Source organism: Bubalus bubalis, chromosome 7 (genome assembly GCF_019923935.1).
Source record: "Bubalus bubalis isolate 160015118507 breed Murrah chromosome 7, NDDB_SH_1, whole genome shotgun sequence".
Lineage (NCBI taxonomy): Eukaryota > Metazoa > Chordata > Mammalia > Artiodactyla > Bovidae > Bubalus > Bubalus bubalis.
This window is the reverse complement of record NC_059163.1, coordinates 19,709,219-19,728,233: the sequence shown is the minus strand read 5'-3', so window position 1 is coordinate 19,728,233 and position 19,015 is coordinate 19,709,219. Positions and strand designations below refer to the sequence as shown.

The 19,015-nt window shown below is 44.1% G+C and overlaps 1 protein-coding gene across 12 annotated transcripts in view; it reads right to left on the bottom strand.

The window, feature by feature from the left end:
* Positions 1 to 9,007, bottom strand: part of LIN54 (lin-54 DREAM MuvB core complex component) — a 64,093-nt gene extending 55,086 nt beyond the window's left edge. For 2 of the 12 annotated variants that reach the window (XM_044945713.2, XM_044945716.2), the window contains exons 1-3: positions 8,869 to 9,003; positions 8,311 to 8,426; positions 7,758 to 7,799 (exon numbers count right to left, since the gene is read on the bottom strand). In XM_044945713.2, the coding sequence (XP_044801648.1) occupies positions 7,758 to 7,773 (16 nt within the window). In that variant the 5' untranslated portion in view covers positions 7,774 to 7,799; positions 8,311 to 8,426; positions 8,869 to 9,003. The other 10 variants (XM_006074446.4, XM_025289803.3, XM_006074448.4 and 7 more) reach the window with 8 other exon arrangements.
* Between the last annotated feature and the right edge of the window lie 10,008 nt (positions 9,008 to 19,015).

Genomic DNA, 19,015 nt, shown 5'->3' with positions numbered 1-19,015 from the left:
CATCCGGTCCCATCACTTCATGGGAAATAGATGGGGAAACAGTGGAAACAGTGTCAGACTTTATTTTTTGGGGCTCCAAAATCACTGCAGAAGGTGACTACAGCCATGAAATTAAAAGACGCTTATTCCTTGGAAGGAAAGTTATGACCAACCTAGATAGCATATTCAAAAGCAGAGACATTACTTTGCCAACAAAGGTCCGTCTAGTCAAGGCTATGGTTTTTCCAGTGGTCATGTATGGATGTGAAAGTTGGACTGTGAAGAAGGCTGAGAGCCGAAGAATTGATGCTTTTGAACTGTGGTGTTGGAGAAGACTCTTGAGAGTCCCTTGGACTGCAAAGAGATCCAACCAGTCCATTCTGAAGATCAGCCCTGGGATTTCTTTGGAAGGAATCATGCTAAAGCTGAAACTCCAGTCCTTTGGCCACCTCATGCAAAGAGTTGACTCACTGGAAAAGACTCTGATGCTGGGAGGGATTGGGAGCAAGAGGAAAAGGGGACGACAGAGGATGAGATGGCTGGATGGCATCACTGACTCGACAGACGTGAGTCTCAGTGAACTCTGGGAGTTGGTGATGGACAGGGAGGCCTGGCGTGCTGTGATTCATGGGGTTGCAAAGAGTCGGACATGACTGAGCAACTGATCTGATCTGATACTTATAAGGGCTCTTGGTCTGTAGTTTTTTTGTACTGGCTCTCTGGGGACAATGCCAGTCTAACAAAATAAGCTGGGACACTGCCCCTTTTCAATTTTCAAGAAGCATCTACATGGAACTGTTACTATTTCCTCCTGAAATGTTTCTTAGAATTCACCACTAAAGCCATCTATTTAACTATAAATTCAATTTCTTAAACAGATGGAGGGTTATTCGGGTTATCTTTTTTTAAATGACCTTTGGCATTTGATAGTTTGTATCTTTTAAGGAATATGTCTATCCCTCTAAGTTGCCAAATTTATTAGCATAATGTTACATGTAATATTATTTCAATGTCTGTAGAGATGGCAACTCTTCATTTCTTATATTGGTAGTTTCTGTCTTTTCTCCTTTTTTTCTGATCAGTTGGAGATTTTTCAGTTTTTTTGATATTTTCAAGAATCATTTTGGCTTCACTGATTTTTCCCAACAGTTTGTCCATTTTTTAATTTAATTGACTATTATCTTTATCTCCTTCTGCTTACTTTGTTTCTTCTAGAAGCTTAAAATGGAAGCACAGATTGGGATTCAACAAACCATAGCCTACAGATCAAATTATGACCACAGTCCATTTATGTGTTGCTCTCCAACCAAGAATGATTTTTACGTTTGTAAATAGTTGGGGGAGGGGCCTACAAAACCTAAAATAGTTGCCATCTGTCCCTTTATAGACAGTTTGCCAACACTTGGTTTAGATCATTGATTTTAAAACTTTCTTCTTTCCTAAAATAAACATTTAGTGTTAAAAATTCCCCCAACACTGCTTTAACTGCATTCTGCTACCTTTTATCAATTTCTAATTTACTGCTATCATTGTCAGAGAGTGTAATACTCTACCATTTCCACTGTGTGAGATGACATTTGGAGACTTGTTTGAGGCTCAGCGCATGGTCCACCTTGGTGAACAGTGCGCGTGCACCTGAAGAGAACCTGTGTTCTGTGGCTGCTGAGAGGAGTGCCCCACAAATGTCCAACAGGTCGAAATGGCTGAGAGTGCTGTTCAGACCTTCCAGACTTTCTTTTTCCTCTTCTATCCATTACTGAGACAGACTGTTAAAATTCTCAAATATGATTGTGGATTTGTCTGTTTCTCCTGTGCATTTTTAGTTCCTTATGTATTTTAAAGCTCTGTTATTAGGAAGAACATGTCCTCTTCTGACTGGTCCTATTAAAAGAGACCAGGAGCTATAGGACTAGCAGTCTCCCTTGGAAGTAGGAGTAAAGTTCAAACTTCCAACCAGAAAAGGTCTGATTGGTCTGGCCAGTCTCTAGGTAGCATGGGCTGTGCAGAGTTCTGGAGCCAGCACACCTCACAGGCCACTGAGCAGACTGTAATAACTGCTTTATGATTAGACATCCCTAGCTGTTTCAATCAGGGTCACATGCAGGACAGGGGGGCCTCCGCTAAAAGAAAACTCTCAGAAGGAGCTTGTGGGCATGGCAGGAAAGGGTTTGGCCATCTAGTGACATGAATCATCACTCTAATTTTATCCCTTAGGAATGGAAGATATGCCCTAGCACATGCAACCTCATCACCCCTGTGCTGAGGACCACTCCAAGAAGAGAGAGAAAGAGAGGATTTTCACAAGCCGACAGGATAGAGGAGCTGTAGTTTACCTCATGTGTCTGAAGGGTTACTTCTCAAGGTATGGAAAGAAAAGAATACCAAATATACAACACATTTCCCATGCTTCCAATATTTTCTGCTCATAAAACAACGTTTTTAAAGCTTTAGTTTTAAACTACTTTTTAATTTTTATCAGTATTTACTTAACAAATATGTATTGCTTCCCAACTTTGTAGAGGGAAATTAACCAAAGCCCTTGCCCAGACAGACTTTAGAAGTCAACAGAAGAGTGGCATGATCACAGCTATAGTTTGGGAGGATTAACTTCATCTTGGAGTTTTATTGGATGGAAGGCAGGGAAACCAGTTACAAGGCTATTACAATAATTAGTTCAAGTCAGAGATAAATGGAGGGTCTGATTTAGGACATTAAAATAAATAAATACAACATAAAAACAATGTAAGATAGAAACGACAAATGCTCTATGCTTTCACACTTTCTTTTTTCTTTTTTTTTTTTTTTTGAGACTATTGCCAGAGCTGAAGCACTGCTCTTTTTCTTAGTTACAGGTGGAGGACAACCTGGTAAACAACTATTTTCACTCTTGCACATAATAATATAAAGTGGTGAACTACCACCATATTATAAATAACTTGTCAGATGTTGGGACAGAAACATCTGGATGTTTAAGAACTATACTTTTGTACCTTGAGCTTACAACCAACACTAACTGGTTAAGTATACTACTTGGATTTTAGCTTTCATTTCTAAGGTCTAGCATCAACAACTCAAAAACTAAGTACAGAATTACATTTCTCAAACTAAACTGGGAGCAATGGACTGTAAGACATGAGTCTTGAAGAAATGCTGGGAAGTTTGTGTTTTCATTTCAGTAATATATTTTTTTAAAAAGTATATTCTGGATTACCACCATCAGTGGTACCAGAATTAGAGTGGGCTAAAGAAAAAGGTATATAAGGATCTTACAAGGTAAATGACATATTTAAGCCACGTGGAAGTCAAACCACCTAACCGGTGATTTAAGGAGGAAAGTTCTGTGACACTCAAACTTAGAAGAATAGTGTAGGAGTTGAGTTATCGTATGATACACAGCATGGGGCTTCCCAGCTGGCTCAGAGGTAAAGAATCTGCCTGCCAATGCAAGAGAAGCGATTCGATCGGAGGTCAGGAAGATCCCCTGGACTAGAACCTGGCAACCCCCTCTGTATTCTTGCCTGGAGAATTCCATGGACAGAGGAGCCTGGCGGACTACAGTCCATGGGGTCCCAAAGAGTCTGACACGACTGAGTGACTGAGCATGCATACCCACACACAGCATATAGAAAGCTCCACGTCTAGTCAAGGCAGACTATGCAAGCAAAGTTTCCATTTCATCAAAACATCATTCATCACCCTAAATTTTACTGGCTCTATAGTTTTGTTTTTATTTCATTTATACTTCCCTAAAAGCAATAAGCATAAGGAATTTATATACATCTAAAAATTAAGTATTTTAATACAGTGAAACTATTTAGGCCAATCCTGACAATTCACAATATTTTTTCCCTTTAAAGGGGGACTGTACATTATTCATGCTGTAAGACTAACATGGAGGAAAAAACATGGAGATTCAAATCAGAAAGATGTGTTTCCAAATCTTGACTCTCCTCATTGCTTATCATGTATCCCTAAGCACTAATCTCTTTAAGCCCCAGTTTACTAGCAGAGTTACTGTGAAGATAGTTATGTGGTATGCTACAGCACAAATGAAAATTCTTCTCTTCTTTCTCTATCTAAATTAGCTTCTCCTGACTTCTGTCTTGTTTAATTTTTATAATTTGTGCGGGGAGGGGAGCTGTGCCACATGGTATGTGGGATTTAATTCGCTGACCAGAGATTGAACCAGGGCCCTGGGCAGTGACAGCTCGGAGTCCCAACCACTGGACCACCAAGGAATCCCCTCCTCATAAGATTTTTAATCCATCATATATCATGCAGATTACACCTTCACAATATTTCCTTCCCACTGCAACCAAGAGTTTTTAAATCTCCGAAGCTCAGAGCCAACTACTGTTATTTTTTACCTTTATCTTATCTGTGACACATCCCACAGAAAAAGCTACAGGACTTATCTCACCTGAGTGCACCTCTGAGGCTGTCACTCTCCTAACTCAAACATTTTCTGTAACCCTGAAGGCCTTCTGTATTATGGCCCTACCCAACCTATCCTTCCAATGTTACCTCCACCAATTCCAAAAGTGAAAGTTTCCTGGAGGAGGGAATGGCAGACTACCCCAGTATTCTTGTCGCGAGAACCCCATGAACAGTCTGCAAAGGCAAAGACACTGAGGTGTCTCCAAGCCCTAGCACAGTATGCGACACACAGTAGATACCCAACAGTAACATTCAAAAAAAAAAAAAAGTAGCAGGAATCTACAATGCTCCTCTTCACCAAAAAAGACACCCGACTAACTCCACTGGCATAACTCTTCACTGCTTTCTAACACACTTCTAACTATTAAAAAGCAAGTCTTTCAACAATAATCTAAAAACTGGTCTTTAAAGACAATCACAAGGAATCACAAAAAGACAAGGGCAATGGGTGATTTAAAAAACAAAAACAAAAAAAGCCAATGAATAAGCATGTTTCTTTATTATTTATTGGGCTTCCCTGGTGGCTCAGTTGGTAAAGATTCTGCCTGCAATGCGGGAGATGTGGGTTAGATCCCTGGGTTGGGAAGATCCCTTGGAGAAGGAAACAGCTACCCACTCCATAATTCCGGCCTGGAGAATTCCAGGGGCTGTATAGTCCATGGGGTTGCAGAGTCGGGGACATGACTGAGTGACTTTCACTTACTTTATTTTTAAAATTCTTAGCACTGACTTAGCAGCTGAGTTGGCAGAGACCAAACAACTGCAATGTAAGAGTTATAAGAAAAAACAGTAACAACAATCAAATTCCTACTGGATAAAACATCAGGAAAAAATGATTTAAAAAACTCATTAACTAAAACCTCTGAGTACCTCTCAGTTATTTCCCCTGAAAAAATACTTTTGGTCTCTCAGTCCTCTAGTGAATAAATTTGGACACACAATGTGCAAGCTATACACACACATACACACAAAATATTTCCTCTCTGAACAGAACACACAAAGAATAAAACTGTATGACATGCTATGACATCATCTCTTTGTAGGAAACTTGGATATGGAAAACCATTGCTAATCATAAACATTACCAGGGTACATTTCTTAAACATTCATCTCTCTGTTCACTCATATACTCAACCTTCAACTGACCCAACCTACCACTACAAAAACTGGAGGGGAAAAAAAAAAAAATCAGAGGGCCCCAAGTTAATGTATAAAAATGTGATTCATATGTAACTTTTCAGTAACACTACTGATGAGGATCTGCAGCACAATCTAAAGCACACATGGATATTTAGGCAGCCTAACAAAACCAGACTGTGGCTGTCAAAAGCTCAATCAGCCCAACTCTCCAGCTCTTGAAACAAAGGGCTAAAAAGTCCAGTAGGTTAAATAAAACAGAGATCTCAATTCGTCTTTAACCAACTTAAAATTTGACTCATAACAAGTGTGAGCATCAAGTCACCACAACTTCCTTCGTAACAATGAAGGCAAAACTTGTGAACCAAAATAGGGCTCCCAAAGCTGTATTTCACTAGGATCATAAAATCTACTGTAAAATCTCCCATCACTTTACTCTCTGAATTCATGAAATGGATGAGAGGCAGGGAAACACATAGATATCAGATATGACTGACAGTATCTCAATTGTCATCTGCCGAATGGCAGGGGCCAAGGAGTCCTCTATAGATGACAGAGCCATCAAAGAAAGAGACAACATTTCAGTGATTACAGAACTGGTCCACAGGCTCACAAAACGTGAACATCCACACCCCAACAAGTTACAGACTATGATCTAAGACCCAGAGCTTAAATGCAGAATAAAATGCCAACGTTTGGCCTCCCTAAAGACACGTACAACCCTATAAACTGTTGGACATCATCAAACCAACACCCGCCGGAGTGGATATTTTAAACATTCAATCAGGAAACCAGGATAACTGCTAGCGGTTCCTCTAGGCCTCAGCAGCAGCCTTGGGTATAAGAGCAAACTCGAGTCCTCTTAATACTCAAAAGAATAATGTTGATGTCATGACGAGGCTGCCGATCCTTTGCACTCTAAACTAGCCCTTCCTTGATCCGCGGGGCGATCCTTCGCCCACCCGCCCCCTCCCCACAAATAAAGCGACCTCGCATCGGAGCAGCCCTAGGGTAGCCCCTGGCTCCTCTACCTCCGGCGGCGGCCGCTTTCTCCTCCCTCCGGCTCCGAGGTGGGGGCTCCAGAAGGTCCCGGGCAATCCCGAGCCCGGGCGGTGCTGCTTTTGCGTGTGCACAGTGGCTCCGGCCAGCCGCTTCCTCCCCTCGTCTGCCGGACCTGGAACGCTACTGGGGAACCCGGGGGCCGCGGACGGAGTCCCGGGTGGCGACGCCGCCGCGGCCGCCGCCTCTGGTATGTCAGGGGCCGGGATTGTATTTCGAAAGATCCGCCATTTTCACCTCGTCATCACCATCACAGCTCAGCAGCTTCCCCGACAGCCCGAGCCCGGGCCGCCGCCGCCGCCGCCGCCGCCAGTAACCTCCCCCTTCCTCCTCCTCCCCTCCCCGGCCCTCCCCTCCCGAGAGGCGCACACCCACATATCCGGGGAAACCTCCCGCCGGCCCCGCCAACCTTCAAATGCTCGGGGAGACACCACTGCACACACAGCCCACGCCGAGACCTTTCACCCCGCCACGGAGGGGAAATCGCACTACCTGCAGGGTCCCCAGTCCGGCATACTTTTGTTTTGAAGAGCAAAAGAAAAAAAAAAAAAAAGCGTAAGGGGGCAGAGGGACCACCAAGAGCTTCCACTCTGCCACTTTCAGGACAGCAACTTGAGAGAGATGATGGAATGCCTTTGATGCGCTGTGTCCATCGCAGACACGAAACAACAACAACAGGATCAAGACCTGGAATGTCATTCACCAGCTCTGACATTTTCCTCCACCGTCAGCACCGCTTTTGACAGAATGGGCTGTTTCCCACCGCACTTCAGACCTCTTTGATACATTTGTAAATTTACAGGCATTGATTCTTATGCAGATACCGTGGTCAAGACGTCTAAGTTTTCAAAATAAAAGTTGCGAACTGTTTCCTCTTAACTTCCTCTGATCATTTCTGTCCATAAACACTGTGACTTCCAGTTCGTTTGGTTTGACGTCAAAGAGCAACTAGGTTTAAAATGTACGGATCCTACTCATGAGTGAACAATCTCTAAAATACAGAAAATATACCTCGGAGTTAATTTTTTTTTTGCCAAACGTTTTTAGACTCTAAATCATCATATTAACAAAAAAATCTGCCGCTGAAATTTTTGATACAGTGAAAATAAGCAGCATGCTTTAGAAAAGACCCTAGAATTACCTACCCAGCTCCACCAGCATCTCTCATCATGTAGCTTAATAAACAACTAAAAGAGAAGATAGGCATGTTTTAATCATCAAAGAAATAACAAGAAAACATAAGCTACATGGCTTCTGAAAGGAATAAAATTTTTCTAAAAAACTGAATTGGCTACCTTTGCTAATTTCAGATTTGATAACCACCCATTTTTTAAAAGGTGAATTCTGTGCCTACCATTCAACTACACCATAAGCTCTAAAAGATCTATCTGAAATGAGCAAACTGAATTTCCAGGTTTCGAACAGAGCCACTCTACTGTCTTTTTTTAGAAGTTAGTTTAAGAAAGGAAGGGGTAGAAGCTGAACAAGGCATTTCATTTCCTTACCTGGCTTGAATGACAACTCCATAGAAAAGTCGATAGCTTCAGGCTTAAACGAGTGCTATCACCCAAGCCCGTCTCCGTTTTCTATACGCAGCCGGCTAGACGCTGAGAGTATCCAGCCTTCCCAATTTTTTCATCTGTAAACTTTACTTCCCCACCGCCAGCCCCGGCCACCCGCACTCCGCTTGGTGCTTACCGTTGCTTGGCCAAGCTGAGTGCTGGCCCGCTCCCTACCCCGTGCACCTCGGGAACATTATGACATTTGGCCGGTGGGCTTCGCGAGGAAAATGGACAGACACGAAGAAGACACCGCTACAAAGGGGCACAGGAAGGACGGGGCGGCGGGCAGCAGGGAAAAGGAGGGGCTGGTACAAAATGACACAGCAGCCAAACCGGTTCCCAGAAACCCGGGGCCGACACGGCGGCTCCTCGGGCCGCGCAGCGTGCGTGTCAACAGCCGCGGGGGCCCTTCCTCCGGATCGCCGGGAAGGGCGGGCTGCCGGCCGAGCGCCGGCCCAGCCGGGTGACAGCCGCCCTCTCCAGTGCCGGCGGGAAGCGGCCGAGCCCGGAGGATCCTCCCGCCTCCTGCGGCCCGGGGGATGGGGCGCGGCGGCCCCCAAGACTGCAGGTTCCCGCTCTCCGCCATGACCCCTCTAGCCCGGGCTCCCGGAGGGGGCGGTCCGGCGCCCCCTCCCGCGCGCCCCCTTTCCCGCCCGCCTGCCCGGGGGCCCCCACCCTGGGGGCTGACACTCACCAAAGCCGGCGGCGCCGCCGCCTCCTTCTCACGCCGCGCTCCCTCGGCTCCCAGCAGCCGCGGCGGCGGCGGCGCCTCCGAGACACAGACCCGGGTTTGTTCAAAATCACGCGCCCAGCGCCATTCCACCGCCGCATCCCATAATACGCTGGGCCCTCCCCTCCCGCGCGCCCCTCTCGGCCCGCCCCTCCGCTCGGCCCGCCCCGCCCCGCCGGCCGGCTTCCTTCCCGCCCCTTCCGCGGCGCCTGGCCCCGCCCCTTGGCAACCCTACCCGGCGTCATCCCGCAAGGCTCCGCGAGTGCGCTCCGGCTCCACGTGACACCGAGTGGGCGCTCTGTCAAAGCTTTCGCATGGAATGTTCCATCCGGCTGAGCCCGGGAGGGGGGTGGGGGGGAAGCGCGGGATCGCGCCTGCGGTTGGAGGGACTGCCTTATCGTCCAGCTTTCCTTGTTAGGAAGTCTGTGCAGTAGGTGCGATTTCCAGCGTCTTGCCGCTGTTTGATGTTCTTGCGTGGGAAAGTGATCGGTCGTCACATAATCTCTTAGTTTCTGAGGCGCTGTTTTTGCAGGGGTCGCTAAAAAGCCCCTAGAACAGCACGCAGAGTTAAACTTATTTTGAAAGGGGCTTTTTTTTTTTTTTTTAAACAGTGTACTGCCAAGACTAACACAATCCAAATTCTTGGTATTTGGTCACCTTTTCCTTGTATTTTTCCCGCTATTCTTTTTATAAAGTAAGAAAAGATACCCAAATTTGGAGTCGGATCAGCACACGCACAGAGATTCCGTTAATAACTGCCCTGTGTGAGACAAAAACTGCAGAGGAAACAAGAGAAAATACACAGAGTATACGAAATATAAATGGTGTGGTGCAGTCTAATTGCTAATGGAGCACGGAGGACGAACAGGTCACACAATGGAGGAGGTGAGGCATGCTGTAGTGGAAGCAACAGTCCCTTTGGAGTCAAGCAGTCCTGGTTTCAAATTCTGGCACCTTCACTAATTGGTATATAACATTATCAAGTTTCTTTTCCCATCTACAAAAGAAAAATAACAAAGCTTCCCAGGATCCTGACCATCATGTAAAGTGAGGGGTGTCAAGCAGCTACACACACTGTCTGCCTCAAATGTTAGTTCTATTTTGCCAGAATCAACAGCACACCCATCTCGTCTACCTCAAAATCTGTGGTTAGGATTTAGCAAGGCAAGTGGCCTGAAATTAGCAGAGGCCGGGTCTGTGCAAGGAAATGTTGAGAAAGCTGAATGATGCCCAGGCGTTCTTAAGGATCAGTAGGTGAGTTCCATTTATGAAGAGCTTTGAGGGCTAGTGTAAGAAAACAAGAGTCGGACAGGACTGAAGCGACTAAGCAGCAGCAGCAGAAAGAAAACATCGTCGTGGTTACCATGGGGCACCTCTGGAAGGAGGTAGAGAGTGAGATGGGTACCCAAGCCGGGCTGGAACCTAGGGAAACAAAGACTCTCCCACAAAAGGAGAAAAATTCTCAGGTTATTCCACAAGGCTAGCATAATCTGGATACTAAAACCCCCCCAAGGCAAAGAGCACCAAAAGAAAAGGAGAATCCTTCTATTCTCACTATGACTTTGTTACAAAGACAAAATTGAGTATTAAGACATAAAATCCAGTAACACAGTAATAAAAAAGTTCACACTGTAACAAAGTACACTTCATTCCAAGAATGATGATTTAACATTAAGAAATCTAATTAGGACGTTTGTTAAAGAAGAAGAGCCAAATGATATTTCTTAGAGATGTTTCATATAACATTCAACAGCCATTTCTCTTTTTTTAAAGTGTGTAATTCAGTTGTTTTTAGTTTATTCACAAAGTTATGCTGCCATCACCACAGTCAATATTAGAGCTTTTTTTTGGGGGGGGGGAGGGGGGCCTTGCTGTGTGGCCTGCAGGATCCTAATTTCCCAATCAGGGATAGAACCCAGGCATCCTTCAGTGGAAGGGAAGAGTCACAATCACTGAAGCACCAGGGAATGCCCTCAACAGCCATTTCTGAATTTTATAAATGCTCAGCAAACTAGAAATAGAAGCACAGTTCCTTAATTGGATCAAGATTATCATCAGAAAACAACAGTAATATCATGCGATAAGAGTAAAAAGGCAGAAGCACATTAAAATCAGGGACCCACAAGGATGCAGGGTTATAACAGTTATTTAATATTTTCCAGGGCATCCTAGCTAAATGCAATAAATAAGAACATTACATAGAGAGGTTTAAATAGTGGAAAAAAGAGACAAAATGGTCCTTATTAAAAAATAATCACAAAGAGCTCAGTGTTGTGGTTAATTGCATGGCCTCTGGAGCCAGTCCGCCTGGGTACAAATTCTGGCCTTGCTACTCAGTAGCCGTGTGAACCTAAGCAAGTTACTTTCCTCTTGCACCTCCACTTCCTCATCTATAAACTGGAAATAAAAGTATCATCACAAGGTTGTCATGAAGATTAATAAGGTATTATGTGTAAAGCACATGGACCAGTACCTGGCATGTGGTGAGCACCATGACTGAAAACTAGTAATAACCAAAGCTACAATACAGCCTAAAATAAATATAACTTTACTCTTTTCAAGGAGAGGATTCTTAGCCCCTAAGAACCACTGTTCAAACAAAAGGGAAATTTTGTTTATATTTGCCTCAGGGCTTTTCCAGATGGACTAAAAGCGTTTATTTAGCAAGTATTTGTTGATCCTCTACCAAATCCTAAACACTCAGCAAGGCAGGGAGAATGAAGTGGTGAATATGACAGAGGACAGAGCACTCTATCCTATGGAACTTTCTGCCGTGGTGGAACTGTTCTGTATCCACACCATCTGATAGTAGCCACTTGTCGCCTGTGGCTGTCAAGCAAAGGAAACACGGCTAGTGTGAATTTTCATTTCATTTCATTGTCATTAATTTAATAAATAGCCACACGTGGCTGATGACTACAGCACGAGACGGAACAGTTTTACAGGAAGTGACAGGAAAAAACTCACAGGAAAAAACTAAGAGATTTTAAATAAAAAGAGTTTCTCAGGAAGATATTAAAACAAAAAAAATTAAAGGATGGTGTAGAGGTATGAGTTGCTTAGATGAAAAAACAAAATGTATTACTGGACACCTATTATGTGCCAGATATACTGCTAGATACAAAGTTACACACAAGTTAAAATTTTATTAACTTTTTAAATATATTCATTTCCAAACGATTATTTACAAGTTCCTTTGCTCTTGGGCCCATTTTCATAAATCCAGGATGTCTCTATAAAGCAACCATCATGTGTAAATCTATATAGGTGTAATTATCACTTTTATTTCTTTTTCATTATCACATAACTTTTTATAATAGATATACAAACCCCTTATCAACAATTTTAAAATCCAAAATGTTTTGAAAACTGAAAAGTTTCTGGAAGCTTATGGCAAACTCATTTAGTAGGAAGAGCAATATGACAATAAGGTATTAATGTTCTCTAGAACAAAGAATGCTGAAACTACTGCACAATTGCACTCATCTCACACGCTAGTAAAGTAATGCTCAAAATTCTCCAAGCCAGGCTTCAGCAATATGTGAACTGTGAACTTCCTGATGTTCAAGCTGGTTTTAGAAAAGGCAAAGGAACCAGAGATCAAATTGCCAACATCCGCTGGATCATGGAAAAAGCAAGAGAGTTCCAGAAAAACATCTATTTGTGTTTTATTGACTATGCCAAAGCCTTTGACTGTGTGGATCACAATAAACTGTGGAAAATTCTGAAAGAGATGGGAATACCAGACTACCTGACCTGCCTCTTGAGAAACCTATATGCAGGTCAGGAAGCAACAGTTAGAACTGGACATGGAACAACAGACTGGTTCCAAATAGGAAAAGGAGTACGTCAAGGCTGTATATTGTCACCCTGTTTATTTAACTTCTATGCAGAGTACATCACGAGAACGCTGGACTGGAAGAAACACAAGCTGGAATCAAGATTGCTGGGAGAAATATCAATAACCTCAGATATGCAGATGACACCACCCTTATGGCAGAAAGTGAAGAGGAACTAAAAAACCTCTTGATGAAGGTGAAAGTGGAGAGTGAAAAAGTTGGCTTAAAGCTCAACATTCAGAAAACGAAGATCATGGCATCTGGTCCCATCACTTCATGGCAAATAGATGGGGAAACAGTGGAAACAGTGGCTGACTTTATTTTTCTGGGCTCCAAAATCACTACAGATGGTGACTACAGCCATGAAATTAAAAGACGCTTATTCCTTGGAAGGAAAGTTATGACCAACCTAGATAGCATATTCAAAAGCAGAGACATTACTTTGCCAACAAAGATCTGTCTAGTCAAGGCTATGGTTTTTCCTGTGGTCATGTATGGATGTGAGAGTTGGACTGTGAAGAAGGCTGAGAGCCGAAGAATTGATGCTTTTGAAGTGTGGTGTTGGAGAAGACTCTTGAGAGTCCCTTGGACTGCAAGGAGATCCAACCAGTCCATTTTGAAGGAGATCAGCCCTGGGATTTCTTTGGAAGGAATGATGCTAAAGCTGAAACTCCAGTACTTTGGCCACCTCCTGTGAAGAGTTGACTCATTGGAAAAGACTCTGATGCTGGGAGTGATTGGGGGCAGGAGGACGACAGAGGATGAGATGGCTGGATGGCATCACTGACTCGATGGACGTGAGTCTGAGTGAACTCCGGGAGTTGGTGATGGACAGGGAGGCCTGGCGTGCTGTGATTCATGGGGTCACAAAGAGTCGGACACGACTGAGCGACTGATCTGGTCTGATCTCTGATCGGAACGTCTCATGTGAATATACATGTGTCAGTGCAGAAATATGAATGGGTTTGATTATGGAATTCGATAAAGGCTAAAGAGTTCGGAGAAGGCAATGCACCCCACTCCAGTACTCTTGCCTGGAAAATCCCATGGATGGAGGAGCCTGAAAGGCTGCAGTCCATGGGGTTGCTGAGGGTCGGACACGACTGAGCGACTTCACTTTCACTTTTCACTTTCATGCATTGGAGAAGGAAATGGCAACCCACTCCAGTGTTATTGCCTGGAGAATCCCAGAGACGGGGGAGCCTGGTGGGCTGCCGTCTATGGGGTTGCACAGAGTCAGACATAACTGAAGTGACTTAGCAGTAGCAGTAAAGAGTTTGGAGGGAAATTTCTGAGGTGGTGGAAATGTGTTTGACCTTAATTGTGGTCTTGGTTGTATAAGGGCATATACCATGGCCTAAACTCATTGAGTATACTTACAATGGATGTGTTTTATTATAACACATGTGTAAATTATCCATTAAAGTTTGTGTTAAAAGGAAAAAAAAGACAGTTCTTAAAATTTGTGCACTTGCTTTCTAGAACTCAAAATATCCTCAATTCCAAAACACATTGCTACCCAAGGGTTTGGAATAAGGGAATGTAGATCAGTATCAGAGAAGGCAATGGCAACCCACTCCAGTGTTCTTGCCTGGAGAATCCCAGGGACAGGGGAGCCTGGTGGGCTGCCATCTATGGGGTCGCACAGAGTCGGACACGACTGAATCGACTTAGCAGCAGCAGCAGTAGCAGATCAGTATCAGGGATTCCCTGGTAGCTCAGCAATAAAGAATCCGCCTGCAATGCAGGAGTCACAGGAGCTGTAGGTTCGATCCCTGGGTCAGAAAGATTCCCCGGAGGAGCGCATGACAACCCACTCCATTATTCTTGCCTGGAGAATCCCATGAACAGAGGAGCCTGGTGGGCTACAGTCCACAGGGGTCACAAAGAGTTGGACATAACTGAAGCGACTCAGACTCACGGATGCAAATCGGTATCATTTTGAACACATGCCAGGTTTTTTCACTTACGGTGCAGGATGTGATTAATAATGTCAAACCACCTAAAAAACAAAACTAACCACTAAGATCATCTGTTGATATCAAGTAAAGTTCATTTACTTTTCCTCTGGCTTTATGATTCCTTTGCCTCCATATTAGTCATTTTTGTTTTTCTACTACAAAGGATAGAAGTAGGGGCTCCTCTGTTATGTTCTGAGGTTGTTGTCCTGTTCAGGTTATAACCATACCTGTGGTTAGGAATGGGGTTTTCCCTTGGAGGAAGTAGATATTGCCAATATCAATCATCCTGGGAGGCACATATTGAGACAGGATATGGGAACTTGAAAGAAGGGCTCACACAGAGAGAGGGAAGTGCTTCTTCTTTCTCGGCCTTGCCTATTCGGACTTGGACACAGAGTTCCAGGCCTCCCTGGTGGCTCAAATGGTAAAGAATCTGCCTGCAATGCAGCAGACCCCGGGTCGGGAAGATCCCCTGGAGAAGGGAATGGCAACCCATTCCAGTCTGAGCAATTAACATACATATTCACAAAGAGTTTAATGAGTTTGAAGGAATATGTTCTCCTTTCCATCTAGTTGGGAAAAGAAAATGTCTGCCTCCAGAAAGACTAAAAACTAGGAAGAGGTTTTTTTTAGTTGACTTCTTTAAGTATTCAATTTGTTTATTTATTTTTGGCTGTGCTGGGTGTTTGTTGCTGTGCATGAGCTTTTCTCTAGTTGTGGCAAGTGGGGGCTTCTCTTTAGTTGGGATTCGTGGCTTCTCATTGCAGTGACCTCTCTAGTTGTGGAGCACAGGCTCTAGAGCTGGGGTTCAGTAGTTGGGGTGCACAGGCTTAGTTGCCCCTCAGCATGTGGAATCTTCTCGGACCAGGGATCAAACTGATGTTCCCTGCATTGGCAGGGGAATTCTTAACCACTAGAATTGTGGCTCAGCTGATAAAGAACCTGTCTATGATGAGGGAGACCTGGGTATGATCCCTGCATTGGGAAGATCCCCTGGAGAAGGGAATGGCTACCCACTCCAGTATTCTGGCCTGGAGAATTCCATGGACTATCTAGTCCATGGGGCTGCAAAGAGACAGACATGACTGAGTGACTTTCACTTTGAGAAAAACCCAGGGAAGTCTTTGCTTCTCGTTGTAATTATAAAATATCTTACACTTGTTCATGGCTTATAATCACAAGCATTTATTTGTCTCCTGGTTTAGCCTAGATCGCTGGGCTCAAGTAGGCCAGGTGGGAACCTAGGCTTTTGGTTGGGCTTCCATCTGTTCCATATATTTTAATTCCGGGCCCAAGCTAACAGGGCATTAGCTACCTAGGGCACACTCTTCTCCTAGTGGATCACAGGAACACATCAAAATGGAATGGCAACATGGTATCCTTTTAAAGGTTACCCCTCTGCTTTAACTTGGTGGCTCAGATGGTAAAGAATCTGCCTGCAATTCAGGAGATCCCTGGGTTGGGATGATCCCCTGGAGAAGGGAATGGTTACCCACTCCAGTATTCTTGCCTGGAGAATTCCACGGACAGAGGAGCCTGGTGGGTCTACAATCCATGGGGTCACAAAAAGTCAGACCAGACTTGAGCAACTAACACTCCCCTTTAATCAACGGGCACACTGTCACTTCTGCTTATGTTCCATTGGCCAAAACAAGTCTTACAACCAAGCCCAACATCAATGAGATGGAGGGTATATATTTCTTTGTACTCTAGTGAGAGGTACTGCAAAGGGTATGGATGTATTACAAATACTAGTGCAAAGAGGAAATGCAGAATTGGGAGCATTGATTCCAACCAGCAGAGGCGGTACATGTGAAGATGCAGTGTACATCAGCCTAAACAGGTGTAGCATGGGAGGAGGTCAGAGCACTTTCATACTTTATAATCTTCATGAAAACACCCCCTTTCTTTGACAAAGACAAATGACCCTTCCATCTTTTGTAAATTGCAGTGCTTACACAGAATTAACCTCCTTATTCCGATGAAACTGTTATTCTTTGTTCTTCCTCTGTAAAAATTCTAGACCTGGCCCTGGCCTGGAGCCTGTGAACTCATAAAGCTACCCACAAAGCTATCTGCTACATAGTTATAACTTACTGACTATAGTAACTAATCTGCTTTCAGTTGCAAGTCACAGAAAGCCCAAGGAAAAGTAGCTTATATATTTCATTCATTTTTTTTAACTTTTAATTTTGTATTGGAGCATAGCCAATTAACAATGTTGTGATAGTTTCAAATAGACAGCAAAGGGACTCAGCCCTATATATACATGTATCCATTCTCCCCCAAACTCCCCTTGCTTCCAAGGTGCCACATAACATTGAGCAGAGTTCCCAGTGCTATATGTAGGTCCTTATGGGTTGCCCTTATGTATTATTTACTTATTTATTTGGCTGTACTGTGTCATAGGTACTAGGGGTCTTTAGTTGCAGCATGCTAACTCCTGGTTGCAGCATGTGGGACCCAGCTTCCAGATCAGGGATCAAACCCAGGCCCCTGCATTAGGAGTGTGGAGTCCCAACCATTGGACCACCATGAACTGTCTGCACAGCTCATAAAATAAATAGCATAGAAATAGACTTCTCTAGGATAATTCAGTAGAGAAAAGGTATCCTTAAACTTCCTGGCTCATTCCTCCTTGCCGTGCCACAGTTCTCAAGGTTTTCATTCACAGGCTTGCCTTCCAGTGGCTGCCACCGAGTACCATACACAGACATAACACACACGACACACAAATATTAACCACAGGGGAGAGAGATTTCTTGCCCTGCACCACTTTTTATTTGCAAGGTTAAACTTGTCCCCTGGAAGGCTTCCCATCACGATGCACTGGCCAGACCTGGACTTAAACCATTCACTCTCAAAAGGAAATGGAGTTACAATAAATGGCCTAGAGCAGGGCTGGCAAATTAAATTGTCTCACAGGGCACATCCAGCCTGTTTTTGATGGCCCACAAGCTAAGAATGTTTTTGTATTTTTACATTTGTAAATGGAAGAAGAAGGGAAAAGGGGGAAAGGAAGACGAAGTAGAAGCAGAAGCAGCAAAGATGACTATGTGACTCACAATATCTAAAAGACAGTTTGACCCTTAACAGAAAATGCTTGCAGGCTCCTGCCTAGATCGCCCATGATCTACCTGAGGAAATGAAGAAAGGCCTACTTTCCCTGAGGACAATGCCAGTGTGAGGTTTGCCACATCACACACGTGTAATTTCCTTCTTCTCTCCCCAAGCCCTGAGTTAAATCTTAGAAACTATTACTGAATGGTTTCATCATCCACCACTGCTGGGGTAAATTAAAGGAAAAGTCAATGTGTAGATGGGTGTGAGGGTGTTATGGGGGAGCAGTGGGTTTTCACTTCTATTTTGTTAGAATGATAGTGTTGACTGAACTATCCCCAAAGAAAAGGTACAGCTGAAGGGAAAACCATTAAAATGTAAGGTCCAGACACCTTCCCTTTTATCATGCCAACATATCACTCCATTGTCTTCTGAATCGTGTAATTTGTGACCTTTCTGTGCTGTGCTTAGTCCCTCAGTCATGTCCGACTGTCTGTGGTCCCATGGACTGAAGCCTGCCAGGCTCCTCTCTCCACAGAATTTTCCAGGCAAGAATACTGGAGTGCATTTTCATTTCCTACTCCAGGGGATGTTCCCCAACCCAGGGATCAAACCCACATCTCCTGCATTGGCAGGCAGATTCTTTACCGTTGAACCACCAGGGAAGCTGTGAACTGGAGAGATGGAGGTAAATATTATATATGCCTGGAAATGGGCACGCATCTTTTTCTGCTAAGCTGTTAGTGTAAGAGGTTGAGTTATTCTAGTCAGGAGTTGAGCTGGGCTTGGGTTTTAATGTTGCTATGGTTACCTTCAGTGCATCATCATTTTCAAATTCCTCTAAAGTTATTTTCTGCTTAGAGTTGGGACTGCTTTTCTAAAGGGTTTCTTTTTTTTTTTTTTTTCCTCAGTGTTACTGTTCTACTTTCAGCCGTTAGGCTTTCTGTGCTTTTACCACTCAGAGGAGTCCCTCTAAGCTCATGTGCTTTTCCCAGCAGTAACCTGCTTGCTATTTGGTACTTACTAGACTGTTCTGAAGGAGATCAGCCCTGGGATTTCTTTGGAAGGAATGATGCTAAAGCTGAAACTCCAGTACTTTGGCCACCTCATGCGAAGAGTTGACTCATTGGAAGACTCTGATGCTGGGAGGGATTGGGGGCAGGAGGAGAAGGGGACGACAGAGGATGAGATCGCTGGATGGCATCACTGACTCGATGGACGTGAGTCTGAGTGAACTCCGGGAGTTGGTGT